General features: G+C 40.7%; 1 protein-coding gene across 1 annotated transcript in view; it reads left to right on the top strand.

Annotated features, from left to right (window-relative positions):
* Positions 1 to 12,618, top strand: part of FBN2 (fibrillin 2) — a 123,633-nt gene that overhangs the window by 31,759 nt on the left and 79,256 nt on the right. The window contains exons 8-12 of the mRNA XM_071455103.1: positions 1,442 to 1,567; positions 4,089 to 4,241; positions 5,040 to 5,276; positions 6,125 to 6,262; positions 12,005 to 12,124. Of these exons, the coding sequence (XP_071311204.1) occupies positions 1,442 to 1,567; positions 4,089 to 4,241; positions 5,040 to 5,276; positions 6,125 to 6,262; positions 12,005 to 12,124 (774 nt within the window). The remainder of the gene's footprint in view (positions 1 to 1,441; positions 1,568 to 4,088; positions 4,242 to 5,039; positions 5,277 to 6,124; positions 6,263 to 12,004; positions 12,125 to 12,618) is intronic.

Raw genomic sequence — 12,618 nt, 5'->3', positions numbered from 1 at the left:
TTTGGCAGTTGAGAGCCCCATTTCTGGTACTTGTAATTCAGTTATTTATGAAACCCTGCTTTCCCTGGCAGTAAAAGTCAAAAATTCTGAACTGCAGGCAGCTAGGCTGGGTCTTTTAGGCAGAAACTCACTTGGTACTAAATCTGCAACAATTTTGTCATAGATTTAAATTCTTTCTCTCGTTGAGACTGGATGTCCCATCCTGCGTGCAGCACTGGAACCATTTATGCCTCCAGTCTTCCTCTCCCTTAATACAGCATTTCCTGTTGCTTATATTTGGAGCATTTTCCCTGAGACCATTAATTTATGTACTTTGGAGGGGAGAAGGGAAGAAAACGAATAAAATATTCAGTCAGCCTCACTAAAAGTAACCCTCCCTGAGATGAAGTCTCAGAATTTCCTGTCAGAGGAAATAGTGATATTTTGAAATAATTACACGTGCAAGAACCAGGGAAGGGGAAGGAGAGACAGATTTGGCTCAAAAACCAGTGAAACAAAAAGCCAATTACTCATTACTGCTCCAGTAAGTTAAATAAACGATTCCTCCACCAGGGTTCTCCATGTTAATTGGTTTTTCTGTCCACATGGAGAAGACTGTGGAGTCTTCCTGCCACTCTGATCACTGCCTGGGTTTCAGGAAGGTGCTTTTTTACCTTCCCACCTCCCTGTCATTCTTGGACAAGACCCCTGGACAGTGCTAAACTGCCTTGGATGCAGCCAGTTGGGAAGGATGATCTGCATCCTGCGGCTTTGCAGAGGTGGTGAAAAACTTCCTTCATCCGCCTTTAACTTTGCCAGCTACAAATGGGCTTTGCACTGCCGGACTACTGGTTCGGAATTTGGCGGCCCCTGGTTAGACACAGCAGCTCATTTATCAGCGTGGTGACGTCTCACTTTATACACATTTACACACAAATTTGCCTTGGTCTTTCAGTGAGACCTCTGCTTTCAGTCAGCGGAAACATTTGAATGCATCAAAAAGGTTCGTTTGCATTTGCAAGGGCTTGGCCAAAATTCTTCCTTAGAGCTGGAATGTTAGGGGGCCGGAGAGCAGCCAGATCTCACGGGCCATATTTGTGTGGTCACAGGAAGCCCAGAGATATCCTTGGCTGGCTGCTGTGCCATCCTCCTCCCTTCATCCTGAAAGCGGGATGTGTATTCTGGCATTCCTTTCTGTTCTTTGCTTCTCAGAGGTGGCACTGAGTCATTCGGGAGGAGGGAATCTCAGCCTGCTCTCCTGTGCTCTGTGCCTGGAAGGGTTAAACACCCTGTGCATGTACAAGGAAAACCTCCAACAGGTGGCAACCAAAACTGTTCTCAGTAAGCAAGCACCAGCAATATTTTATTCAGACATGAATAACAGCTTCATCTCAGAAAAGCTCTCTTTGCCTCCTTTTGATGCAGTGTGCTAATTATCCCATGTCCTTTCCTTTTTGGGCAGATATTGATGAATGCAGCGTCATCCCAGGGATTTGTGAGGGTGGTGTTTGCTCCAACACTGCGGGGAGTTATTTCTGCGTCTGCCCACGGGGTTTTGTCACATCTGTGGATGGATCCTGCACTCCTGGTAGGTGCCCCATCCATCTGGCACTTTCCCCTGCCCCAGGGCCTCACTCCGTTGTCCAGGCCAACATAGGAGTTGTTAATTTTGTTTGTTTCTCAAATCTGCATCTGATGAGCCCAAAAGTTAAGCTCACTTTGGTTTTAAAGGAGCAAGCATTTATCCCTACTTGGTGCTTCAAATCCCACATCACACAGGTTAATTTAATCTTTAGTGGTCAACATAGGGCACAAAACTAAACTCAAAAGACATTAAGATGTGCCACTAATTTGTCAGAAATAGATAATGAAGCAAGCCAAGTGTTGGATTTAATTAGATTACACCTTTTACATGACAGTTTATTTAATACCTATCCCTACATTAAAAAAAAAAACATTTTGTTTATTTCTACGTGTTGATTTCTTATATATAGGTGCATGTGTCAAGTATGTGATTTAACCATTTTGACCAATTCACTATAAATACTGCATACCCCATGTAAAAAACCTTAACAATTGCTAACAGTAATGTATTTTCTAGATCTCATGTGGTTCTTCTTACTTCAGATATCCCAAAGCTGTTTGTTCTGATACTGGGGAAGGGGTAGGAATTCTGAAGGGGTTTCTGACTTGCAGATAAATGATGTAAGCAAGTAGCAGCACATGACCTGCAAGCGATTTAAAATTAATATTTTTTTAAACAGTGTATCTACCTTCTGTTATTCAGGTTCATCTGAGGAGTGCCAACTTCAAATACATTGTGGCTAGCCTCAGGAATACTTAAAACCTATGATTTCCAATATGATCAAAATTTCTGTGGATTTTGGAGTGGTTTACAATTTGATTTTTAAAGTCAGCTCCCAAAACCTGAGTCCTGCAGAAAAATCACATGCCCTAATCTGACAATAAAAGATCATCTGCCCTTGAAGGAGAGTAGTTTTCACATGGCATTACTAAATATTCTGTTGTACTTTCAGTCAACTTAGCAGAGCAGGCTAATAGCATTTTTCCAGTTAGATACATCTAAGCTAAGGGGAAAAAAAATCATTAAATTAATTTATTGATGTTGCTATTGCTACATGCAGTATCTCGGGTTTTGCCATAGTAGGGTTTTTATATATATAAATATATATAGTTTTTTGTTTGTATTGCCTTGTGTTTTTCACATTATCCATATTTTCTTGTTGGACTGAGCAGACTTTAGGATTGCATGGTGGATTAATGCAAAGCTGATGCCACTGCACCTGTGTGATCCTGCAGTAAATCCAGTGTGGAGTACATGGGTCAGATCGGGTGCAGTTTGGATGTTGTTGAGGGTTTTTGTTTGGTTGTTTGGTTTTGCTTTTGTTCTTTTTAATACAACTTGTAAAGCATTTTCATCCTTACCTCAGCTGAGCAAGGGAATGTAGCTTTGAGAGCTCATGTTGATGCCTTTTTCTCGGGCCCTAAAAACATGAGTTACACACAATTAGAGTGATAAAAAGGATACCTTTTATATGAGGGTCCTCAAGTACACAAATTCATCGGGTAGAAAAGGCCAAAGATGCACCCACTGTGTAATCCATGTACAATTTTTGTAGATTCTGCAAATTATAATATCTGACAAGAGCCCCCCAAATCAGGAACCTGCCTGGTGAAGTAATTCCCCCAGTTCTAGTACCTTCTGGATTCTCTCCCCTTAGGATGAGATCCAAGGGGAGATCCATGTTTACAAAAGTCTGTCTTGGAAAGCTGGTTTCAGCCTTAGTTTCTAAGGAGGACCAAGACAGCACAGGGATCCTGGAATTTTTGTTGTCTTTCCGAGGAAAATGTTGAAACTAGGCTATGAAATGAGGCTACAAAGCTACAAGTATATGTTTAAAGGATACAGAGAATGTGGAAACCCAGCGCACTACAGGGAATATTTCTCTGTCTGCTCTGGGGTGCCCTGACCCCCAGGGCAGCACTGACTTTGGCCCTCATTCATGGAGAAAGTTTCCCAGACTTCAAGATAGACTGGAACCCACAAAAGTGTGGAAGAGATTCCAGAGAGCAGTGTAGGTGTGTCACTGGGTGAGAAATTTAGGTTTTGGGATTTTTAGTGTGTTGTGGATGGAAGCAAGATGGAGAGCACAGGGTGTCATCCTGGGTTTCTTCTTCATGCTGCTTCTTCCTTCTCCATAGGTTTGGGTGGCATTTTGTAATTGGGCAGAAAAGTCTGCATTGGGGGCTCTGTGGGATCAGTTACTGGGTTGAAAGGGAGAATAATCTAGGTGTCAGCTCTTAATTGGATAGTTTAGTCTTTAAAGAACTTATAACAAGAGATTGTTGGCCATTTTGTGCCTTCTAATGAAAAGCTGCTGAACTCACAGAAGTGAGACTGTTTCATTGATAAGAAATAATCAACACTTGAGTCCGAACACAAATTACTGTCTCAAGTGCCTTCAATCCAGACACAGAGAAACCAGCGACAGGTACCCCCACAAGAGAATGTGTAAAAGAAAGAAGAGTAAAGCCGAAACAGCATCGATGTCACCATTTTTGGTTTTTGTCTTTACCTTGGCTGCCAGATCAGCGAGCAGGCAGCTGTTTCTCCGGCTCTGCGAGCGGCCGCTGTGCCCAGGAGCTGCAGGGGAGGTTCACCAGAAGGCAGTGCTGCTGTGAGTCTGGCCACTGCTGGGCTGGCGCCTCTGGCCCAGAGGTGTGTCCTGCCAGAGGATCTGGTGAGTGCCCTCTTGGTTTGGCTTTCATTTTGGCTTATTGGCTATTATTTTGGCTATTATTTTCTCCTTGCTGTTCATTCTGCTTTGGGTGGAGGTCACCGGGGTGTTTTAAACTGCTTTAAAATGTAGGCTAAGCAGAAAAAAAATAAGGTCATGGATTGCATTATTGTTAATTTGCTTGGTTTTAATACTGATACTGGCATCTGTTAACCATTTTTCTTTTTGGTCCGTGGTTGTTTGGCACTTGGGTTTTTTAATGTCCTTTTGTTGGCTTTGGAAATAGTTTTTGGGAAATGGGAAAGATTTTGTGGTGAGGCCTGAACAGAAAACGACTCTTAGGGTCCATAGTTAATTTTGATTTAAAGGAACAGTTCCTTTCCTGTTCCATTGCATTTTGGGTTATTTTGAACTACAATGCACCAGTTTTTAAGTTGTTCTTTCGGTTCTGCTCAGAGAGGAATAGCGTGCATCCCTAACGAAAGGTATTTTCTTTATCAATGAGAAGGTATTTTCTTCTCCTCTAAGAAACCAGGGAGTTACAGCGCTGCTGTCAAGACGTCAAGATACAGTTTCAACAAACACTTGAACAAATATTCCTAAATTACAGCATTCCTTTTCATTATTCCCTTGAGCAACACCTGCCACTCGGAGTGGCAGGGGGGTAAGATGCGACATCACGGAGAGGAGGAGTTGCCGTCCTGGTTTTTGTAGCACACAGGGAGAGCCGTGCCCTTCCCTTTGAGCTGGCTGTGAGAGGCTGACCCGGTGTGTGCTGCTGTGTCCCCCCCTGTGTGACAGATGAGCACCGCAGGCTGTGCGTGGACGGTGCCCCTGCCCGAGGCGGCTCCCGGCGCGGCGGCGGAGCGGGAGGGAACGGCTTCCATCCCGGGGCCAACGGGAATGGATTCGGACCGAGAGGAGCTGGCTTCATCCCCATCCCGGGGAGCAACGGATTCTCCCCGGCTGTGGGCGGAGCAGGGGTGGGAGCAGGTGGCCACAGCCCCACTGGAAGTGGCCCGATCATTACAGGGCTGAGTAAGTGCTTGTGTTCTGACTTGTTCCGCTCTTTTGGGTTTTTTTGTGTTTTTTTTTTTTTATGCTATTCCTTCTGTTTTTCCTTTATTTTTACTGCTCAGTCTGGATATGGTATGGTGTTCTTAACACTTAAAAGTGATTTTGCCATTCAAGCATGTTTTAAACACCTCAGCTGCTGCATCAGGAAGGTCAGGAGCCCTTCCTGATGTAGGAAGAGGTTTTTGCATGACTTCAGTTACCGAGTCCCCGAGCCTGTGTTGTCCCTGTTGAGGTGTCTTTGTCAGCACTAATAAAACTCCAGATTTCTAGGTATTTTCCAAAAACTACCAAGGTTAAAAATAAACGTCTTCTGTATTTTCTCTTCCAACTGTAAAACCTACTTACTCTGCAGAAACACTGCCTTGGCTGAAAGCCCCAGGTGAATAATTTTCTGGCAGAAGTCTCATGGATGTAAGCATTGCTCATGACATGTGTAAACACACCCCTGGCATCAGAACCGTAGAGATCATAAAATGTAAGAAGTATTATTAAGACAGGTACACCAAAAATTGCCATGACTTCCACACAAATTGTGGTTTATCCCTGAGTTCACTGACAGGCTCATCAGGCTATAGACAGAAATGGTAAATCATATTTAAGAATGTTTGTCTAATGCGGTTTTTTTCATTTCCAAGAGCTGTTTGTTGTTTTTAGTTTCCTGTCAGGTCAACAGATAGTGCTCTGAAAAAGGTTTTTTAATGTGTTTGTGCACCTCACAACATCCTTTATGAAGCCAAGTATAACAGTCATATTTACTTCCGTATAAAAATCTGATTATTTGTCTCTCATTCTGATTTTTTTTATATTAGCAATACTCAATCAGACAATAGACAACTGCAAGCACCATCCCAACCTTTGTTTGAATGGACGTTGTATACCAACCCCCTCTAGTTACAGATGTGAATGCAACATGGGATATAAGCAGGATGAAAATGGGGATTGTATTGGTGAGTGCAGATTTCAAAATCCATTATTCTGATATTCTTCGGCTTCAAATCTTTTTTACAAAAAGAAATCACATTTATTTTAATGATGCTGCTCTTCAGAGAGAGTGCAAAGACCATGGTATTAGTTACACAAGAATAATTTCAGTTTTCTGTGAGAGTTATCTGTTTTCTTACCAAGAAAAAAAAATCTTGAGTTGCAAATATTGCTGTTGAGTATTCCTACTCCTGTATTTAAAGGCTATTGAACATTTTTTGCCACATTCAATAAAGTAAGTTGTGCTTCATTTTCTCTTCTGTTAGGCTGACAAAGCTCGACTTTTGGGATGTAGTATTGTTATGATCAAGATGATGAAGGGTAGAATTTATGTTTTACGTCCTCATAAGGATTAATGGCAATTTGAAAGATATAAAATAATTTTTAAATTGCGTTAATTCACTTCTGGTTAAATTTGCATTTTGGATGAAAATGCAGAATGCTAACTTTATATAACAAGAACTGAATTTGGCATCCTATACTTCTATTCAATTACCGTGGACTTCACTCTTGCAGTGTCCAAAACTCATCAGTTATTTCAGAGAAAATACAAGATTTGGGGGTTCTTGTGAGGTGGTTGTGTGGAGAGGAACCCCCTACGCAGGATACACTGATTAATGTATAGGAACCTAAATAAAAAATTGTGGTTATATTTTGGATTGAACCCTTGTTTAGTGACTCTTTATAAAGAGATTGAGATACGTGAATGAAAAATACCACACAAGAGCTTGTTAGCAATAGGTTTGCCTCACAGTGGGTTGAGAATCAGTTTCTAATGTGTCTGTGGATTGCAGGTCTCCTCTTAGTTCAGCTGTGTTCTTGTATCAGAGAGCTCGGTTGTACCTGCACCATTCCTGGCCACTGTACACCCTCATTTTAAGAAAACTCACTTAAAAGGGATGCCACCATTTCCCCAGGCATTGCACTGCTCCCATAGTCAAATATCCAGAAAGTTTTCAGAACATCTAATCTAATTTAAACACTACATTTGCAAAAAGATTCAGCTTTTGTTTTTTCTTGTCTTATCCTCACTATACAAAGAAAGCAGTTCAGTACCTTCTTCATTGCACTTTTTTGTACTTGAAGGTTTATATAATTCTTCTTCCAAGCTGTCCTTTATGATGTAGTGAGCCTGAATGTTTTTAGCTTTTTTATTTGGGTGAGAGTTTTCTGTATCTCTGATCTCTGACCGGGAAGTTCAAAGGGCTTAATTTCTTGCTGGATCCTTGGTCTCAGGAGCCATAATCACACTGTGAGAGGGGAGTAGGAGTTTTGTGATGTTTGCCTTGCTGTTCTTTATAAAAGGTGCCTTGATGGCTCTTGATGGCTGTTCTTTATAAAAGGAGTATGGAGAACCCTGGCTCATTTGTTACAGCACTAGGTTTTGCATCACTGAAATCAGTAATATTTTTAACTCTAGTGGGCCTTGACACTCAAGGACTATCTGGTGTCCTGGACTATTTGATCTTTTTGAAATCTAGTTTACATCTTGTATTAATATTTTTTTTTACTCCGGGGTCAAGTTGATAATAACATCTGAAGCACATAGGTTGTAGCAAGTAGAGCTGATTGAACTTCAGTTTTTTAGTTTTTCAGGTGTCATTGGAGCATGGCAATAATCTGTAGTTTGAAATGCCCATCAGCTTTACTTATCTGGGTGCTGGGACAGAAAAAGGCAATTGATAATTGTCCTTTTTTTTGTCGTTTGTTCTTGATAATGTCGCTGTCATTCTGTCCCTGACCCTTCTGTGGGGTCACCCTGCAGGACACTTGCTTGGCAGTTCCCCTTCTATTCCAGGCTTGTGATAATTAGTGAAGTTGCATCTAATTTTCAGTTTTGGGTCCCAGTGCCTGAAAACTCTGAGGTTAGGTTGATAGGTGCATTGGGGAAGAAAAAAATTGACCTGGTTGATTATCTAGTTTACAGGCACGTGCCCAGTAAAAATGTGTCTTCACTTAAAGAACTTAATCTTGACTTTACAATGCTTACCTCAGCATAAAAGAGTAAACTGAAAGCAGAGGAAATTTTGGATGCACTGGGGTCAAAACAAAAATTTCAATTGGTTTAACAAAAGCTGAAGGTGCAGTGCCAGCTACAGTGCTGTCCCACATGGAAAGCATGGGAAGAGACCCCCCAAAATGGCTTCAAAAAAGTTTAAGAAGTTTAAGTGTCATTTTGCCCATTTTTTTATTGCATGAAATAAATCAGTCATTACTAATTTCAGCTCTGCAGTGGTTTGCCTTCTCAGTAGCTGCTTGAATTCAGGTATTTTATAAGAGAGTGAACTCTGTAAATGATAAATAACTCTGTGAGCTCCATAAATAACACAGCTTTGTTTCACTGGTATTTTCTAATTGTATTATAAAGAAGTAGCCAAAGTATCTTAAGTTCCCTCCTGAATCTGAGATTTGTAAACAGTAGTTGCTGCAAACTACACAGAAGTTTTCTTAGAAATATAGGCAAGATATATATTCTAATATATATATATATATGATTATAGTCAATTTCTATATTATAATTTGAATATTTATCCTATTACTGACAGAACAGTCTTGGGGCATTGGTAATAGGGTTAATGGCACATAAATGAACACTATTTCTATACTTCTCTGTCTGCCTGCTCCCAAAGCAATAAATTAAATCCAGAAATGGTTACATGTTTTTCTGTAGAGTTAAAGAAAAGCCCTGTTTCAAGATTAATCCTGCCAAACCAAAAAACTGTGGTGTTGCTTATTTGTCTCTGACCTAAACTTGCATTATACTGTTCTTCACAACAGAACATGGCCAAGGACCGTGAGTGTCCTAAAGTGGTCTGGCTCTGAATGGTCAGTCCTTTCCTCCAAAATAGACAGCTTTAATTTTATTACCTTTCCTTATTCGTTTCTGTTTCAAAAAACTTCTGGATAAAATTGTAGGGACTTTTAAAAAAGTGGGATCAAACCTGTAGGTGTGCTGTGTTGAATTTTAGTTGCCTTGTCAATACAAATAGGCCTATTTGAAATTTTGTAATTTGTCTCCCGACTCATTGCAGTAAGTCTTTTAAGGGGGGTTTTGGAAATTTCCTGCTGTGCCTGAGAGAATTCTGACAATTGTTAAGAGATGAAAAACTGAAAAGTGGAGATGTGTGTGAGGCAAGTCCTGAAAAACAAAACATTTGACCTTGAAAGGGGGTATGCTGGGAGACAGAATAAATGGGTTAAATATCTCTGTCTTAAATGTTTCCTGTTTATACTGCTGGAATATGCATGCTTTCAATGCAAAATCAAAGCCAACAACTTCTTTCTATTAACATACATTTGCCATTTCCCTCAGTTATCAAGAGCATATAAAAATAAGACCAGCTTAAGATGCATATTTCATGTGGAAGTCATGTGCATGAAGGATGCACATGGCTTTGGAAGGATTTTCGAAGCTTAAGTCTGCTGTTTGATAGAGAACCTCTGCATTCCTGCTGTAGAGCTTATAAACTTACAGACAGATCCTTTGGACCATGAACATAGGCTTTTTTTGAAGCAGGTTGGAGCCTGTAATAGAGAAGGTCCTAAATGTCATTCTCTTCAGGAAAACTAAATAAAACAGATGAGCGCTGTGTCAAGTATCTATAAGTTCCCTCTGTGCTCCCTTATCATAAGGCAAAATATAAATACAGTAAATTCATTTGAATTAGGGCACTTTACAAAAAATTTATTGTGGAGATGTGATTCAGAGTTTGATGTTCTGTTGGTAGCTGAGGACTTTGTTCTGAAGGGGTGGTGTTTAATCCTCCTTGACCCCCTCCTAAATCAGCTGAGAAAAAATCACCTCTGGTGAAAAATCACCTCACTTCTGACAAAGAGCATCCCAACACCCAGGCATGGCAGAGAAACTTGAGGGCAGGGAACTACTACAGTGACACAGACTGGCATGTAAAAAATCATGGTTAAATACCTCTGTATTTAACACCCCGAATTCCTCTTTTCTTTATCTCCCCTCAATTTCACTGCAGTGATCAGTGGATTTGCAAATGTCAATGACCTAATTACTTGTGAGGGGAGATGTTTGATTCTTCCATTTGCTCTTCCTTTATTCATTTAGCTGTTTACACAGAATGTATCTGGGCACCATGAGTGCTGCAAACCAGGCAATTATATCAGTGATTATATCTGTGTAAACACAGATTCTTTTTGTACAGTGACGCTCTGGATTTAAACTTTGTGTGTTCATTAACTCAGTAATTCCTGTTAAATATGGGGTCTTATTTATTATTAAAGTAGAACAAAACAAACCTTTTGCCATCTTTTATAGTGATTTTAGAAGTTATTCGTAGAACAGCACTTTCTAGAAAGTACACATAACCATCCTTATGATTTCAATTTCTTGTTGCATGCCAGTATTCTCAAGATGTTATGAGCTGAGCTCTAGAACCAGATTTGATAAGGAGTGAGTGGAAATGATCACGAAAATTGCCCTGGGGTTTTCCTGGTATTTCTGGAAGCACGCACTGCAAAATGCATGGGAAAATCATCATTGTTAGGAACTGATCAGCTTCAGAGTTTCTTACTGCAGCTTTCAGCCAGATGCCAGAAACTCTTGCAAATCACCACTGGGTTCGTGGTGTTAAAAGCCTGCCTAAGTGAAGAGATGAGTAATTACAAGTGCATTGTAAATAAAGTGAAGGGCCTAGCTGGAGGAAAAAGTCAAATTAGCAAAAGTTGCTGATAAAGAAATGGGGGATTTCATCAAGGGATCCATTTGTCACCTGTAAATTGAGCTCTAACAGAGAGCAGCTGCTTAGGTCATCCTTTAGGAGCTGCTGTGGGGACTGATCCAGCAGTCCTGCCCTACCAGTGGGATACACCCACTCTGCTCCAGTGGATTACAGGGTTCTGGAGGGTTTGCAGAAGAACAATTGTTATTTTAGATCTGGGAACAGCTGTTGTCACCAAAGACACCTCTGACTCAGTGGTAACTACTGGATATCAAATTTGGGAAAGGGTTCTTGAAAAGAACTGTTGAAGTTTTCAGAGCCCCATGTCAAATGAGAGTTATTTCTGACATTTCAGTTGGTTAAAATGTGTTTGGTTGCACCCAAATACCCAAAACTTTTGGAAAGGAGAGCAAGGTACATTATAGAAAAGAGTTAGGTTAAATCTGGCATTACTCAGTGCAAAGACTGGGGTTGAGGGTGCAGTGGAGCATAAATATTTGAGATGTGGTGCATAGACTGTGGTCTCATTAAGAATCCCTCCTGCTGGTGTGCAGCCCCTCCTCAGTTTTTTACAGCAAACCTGTAAAATAGTAGGGGTGGGCTTTGGATGCCGTGGTTTGCTCTCAATTTGAAGTGCCTGTTTTGATTAGTGTTGTTTTTTCTCGTGAAGGAGCATAAATGGCCATTGATTTAAACGAAACTGGGTTATATTAAATCAACCACTAAGGCAATCAAAAATCCTCAAGAAGATTTTTTTGTTTTTCTGTTGTCCCTTAAGATGCTTACAAATGATGCAGCGCCACTTCACCTCTTACAAATGCCTGCCTGGCTGAACCAGGAGCAGCCCCGTGTTCCTGGCAAAGCAGTGATTTTGCACCAAGAACAGGCTTTAGTAATTAGCATTTGGCTGGTAGTTACCGTCTTTTTCACTCAGAAGCTTCCAGAGTTGGGGGGGGGGCAAAAAAAAAAAAATGTTGTAGACTTTGTGAAGTCATTAATGCTTCTCTGTGCTGCCAGCAGATGTTGATGAGTGCGCATCAAACCCCTGCTCCAATGGGGACTGTGTCAACACACCTGGTTCCTATTACTGCAAGTGCCACGCAGGTTTCCAGAGAACTCCCACCAAGCAAGCCTGCATTGGTAAGAGAACTGCTCCATGTCTGCTGGCATTGCAGATGTCCTGACCCCTTGCATCAGAACTCCATTTGAATTTGAATTTGAAAGATAGGAGTGCAATTTCAGTAAATCCCAATGTTGAATCGGTTCTAGATTTGGGCTGCCACCTCATTTGTTTTGTTGCTGTCTTTTAATGTTTATCCATTTTTCTGGAATATCTGTCTGGGGAATTTCCCAGACAGGAGTTCTAAAAAATAAAAGAGTAAAAATTGAATGACAGGTGCTTTTTTGTGTATGCATGCAGATGAAAGTATTCATCATATTTTAAAAGTATTCATGAAGAAATTGCAAAGCATCACAACACGTAGCATTTGCTGTACATGTCTGTAAAAATATTATTTTTCCCTGATGCAAGGAGACAAAATTCCTAACTTACTTTTGAACTTTTTTCTAGGTAACGTTTAAGTGATGTGCCAGTATTTTTCAAAGCACTAATTGCCTCTGAATGCATTTTTATC

This window comes from Agelaius tricolor, unplaced genomic scaffold, assembly GCF_023055355.1.
Source record: "Agelaius tricolor isolate 1412-34295 unplaced genomic scaffold, bAgeTri1.0.p SCAF_44, whole genome shotgun sequence".
Taxonomy (NCBI): Eukaryota; Metazoa; Chordata; class Aves; order Passeriformes; family Icteridae; genus Agelaius; species Agelaius tricolor.
This window is presented reverse-complemented; position numbering and strand designations above follow the sequence as displayed.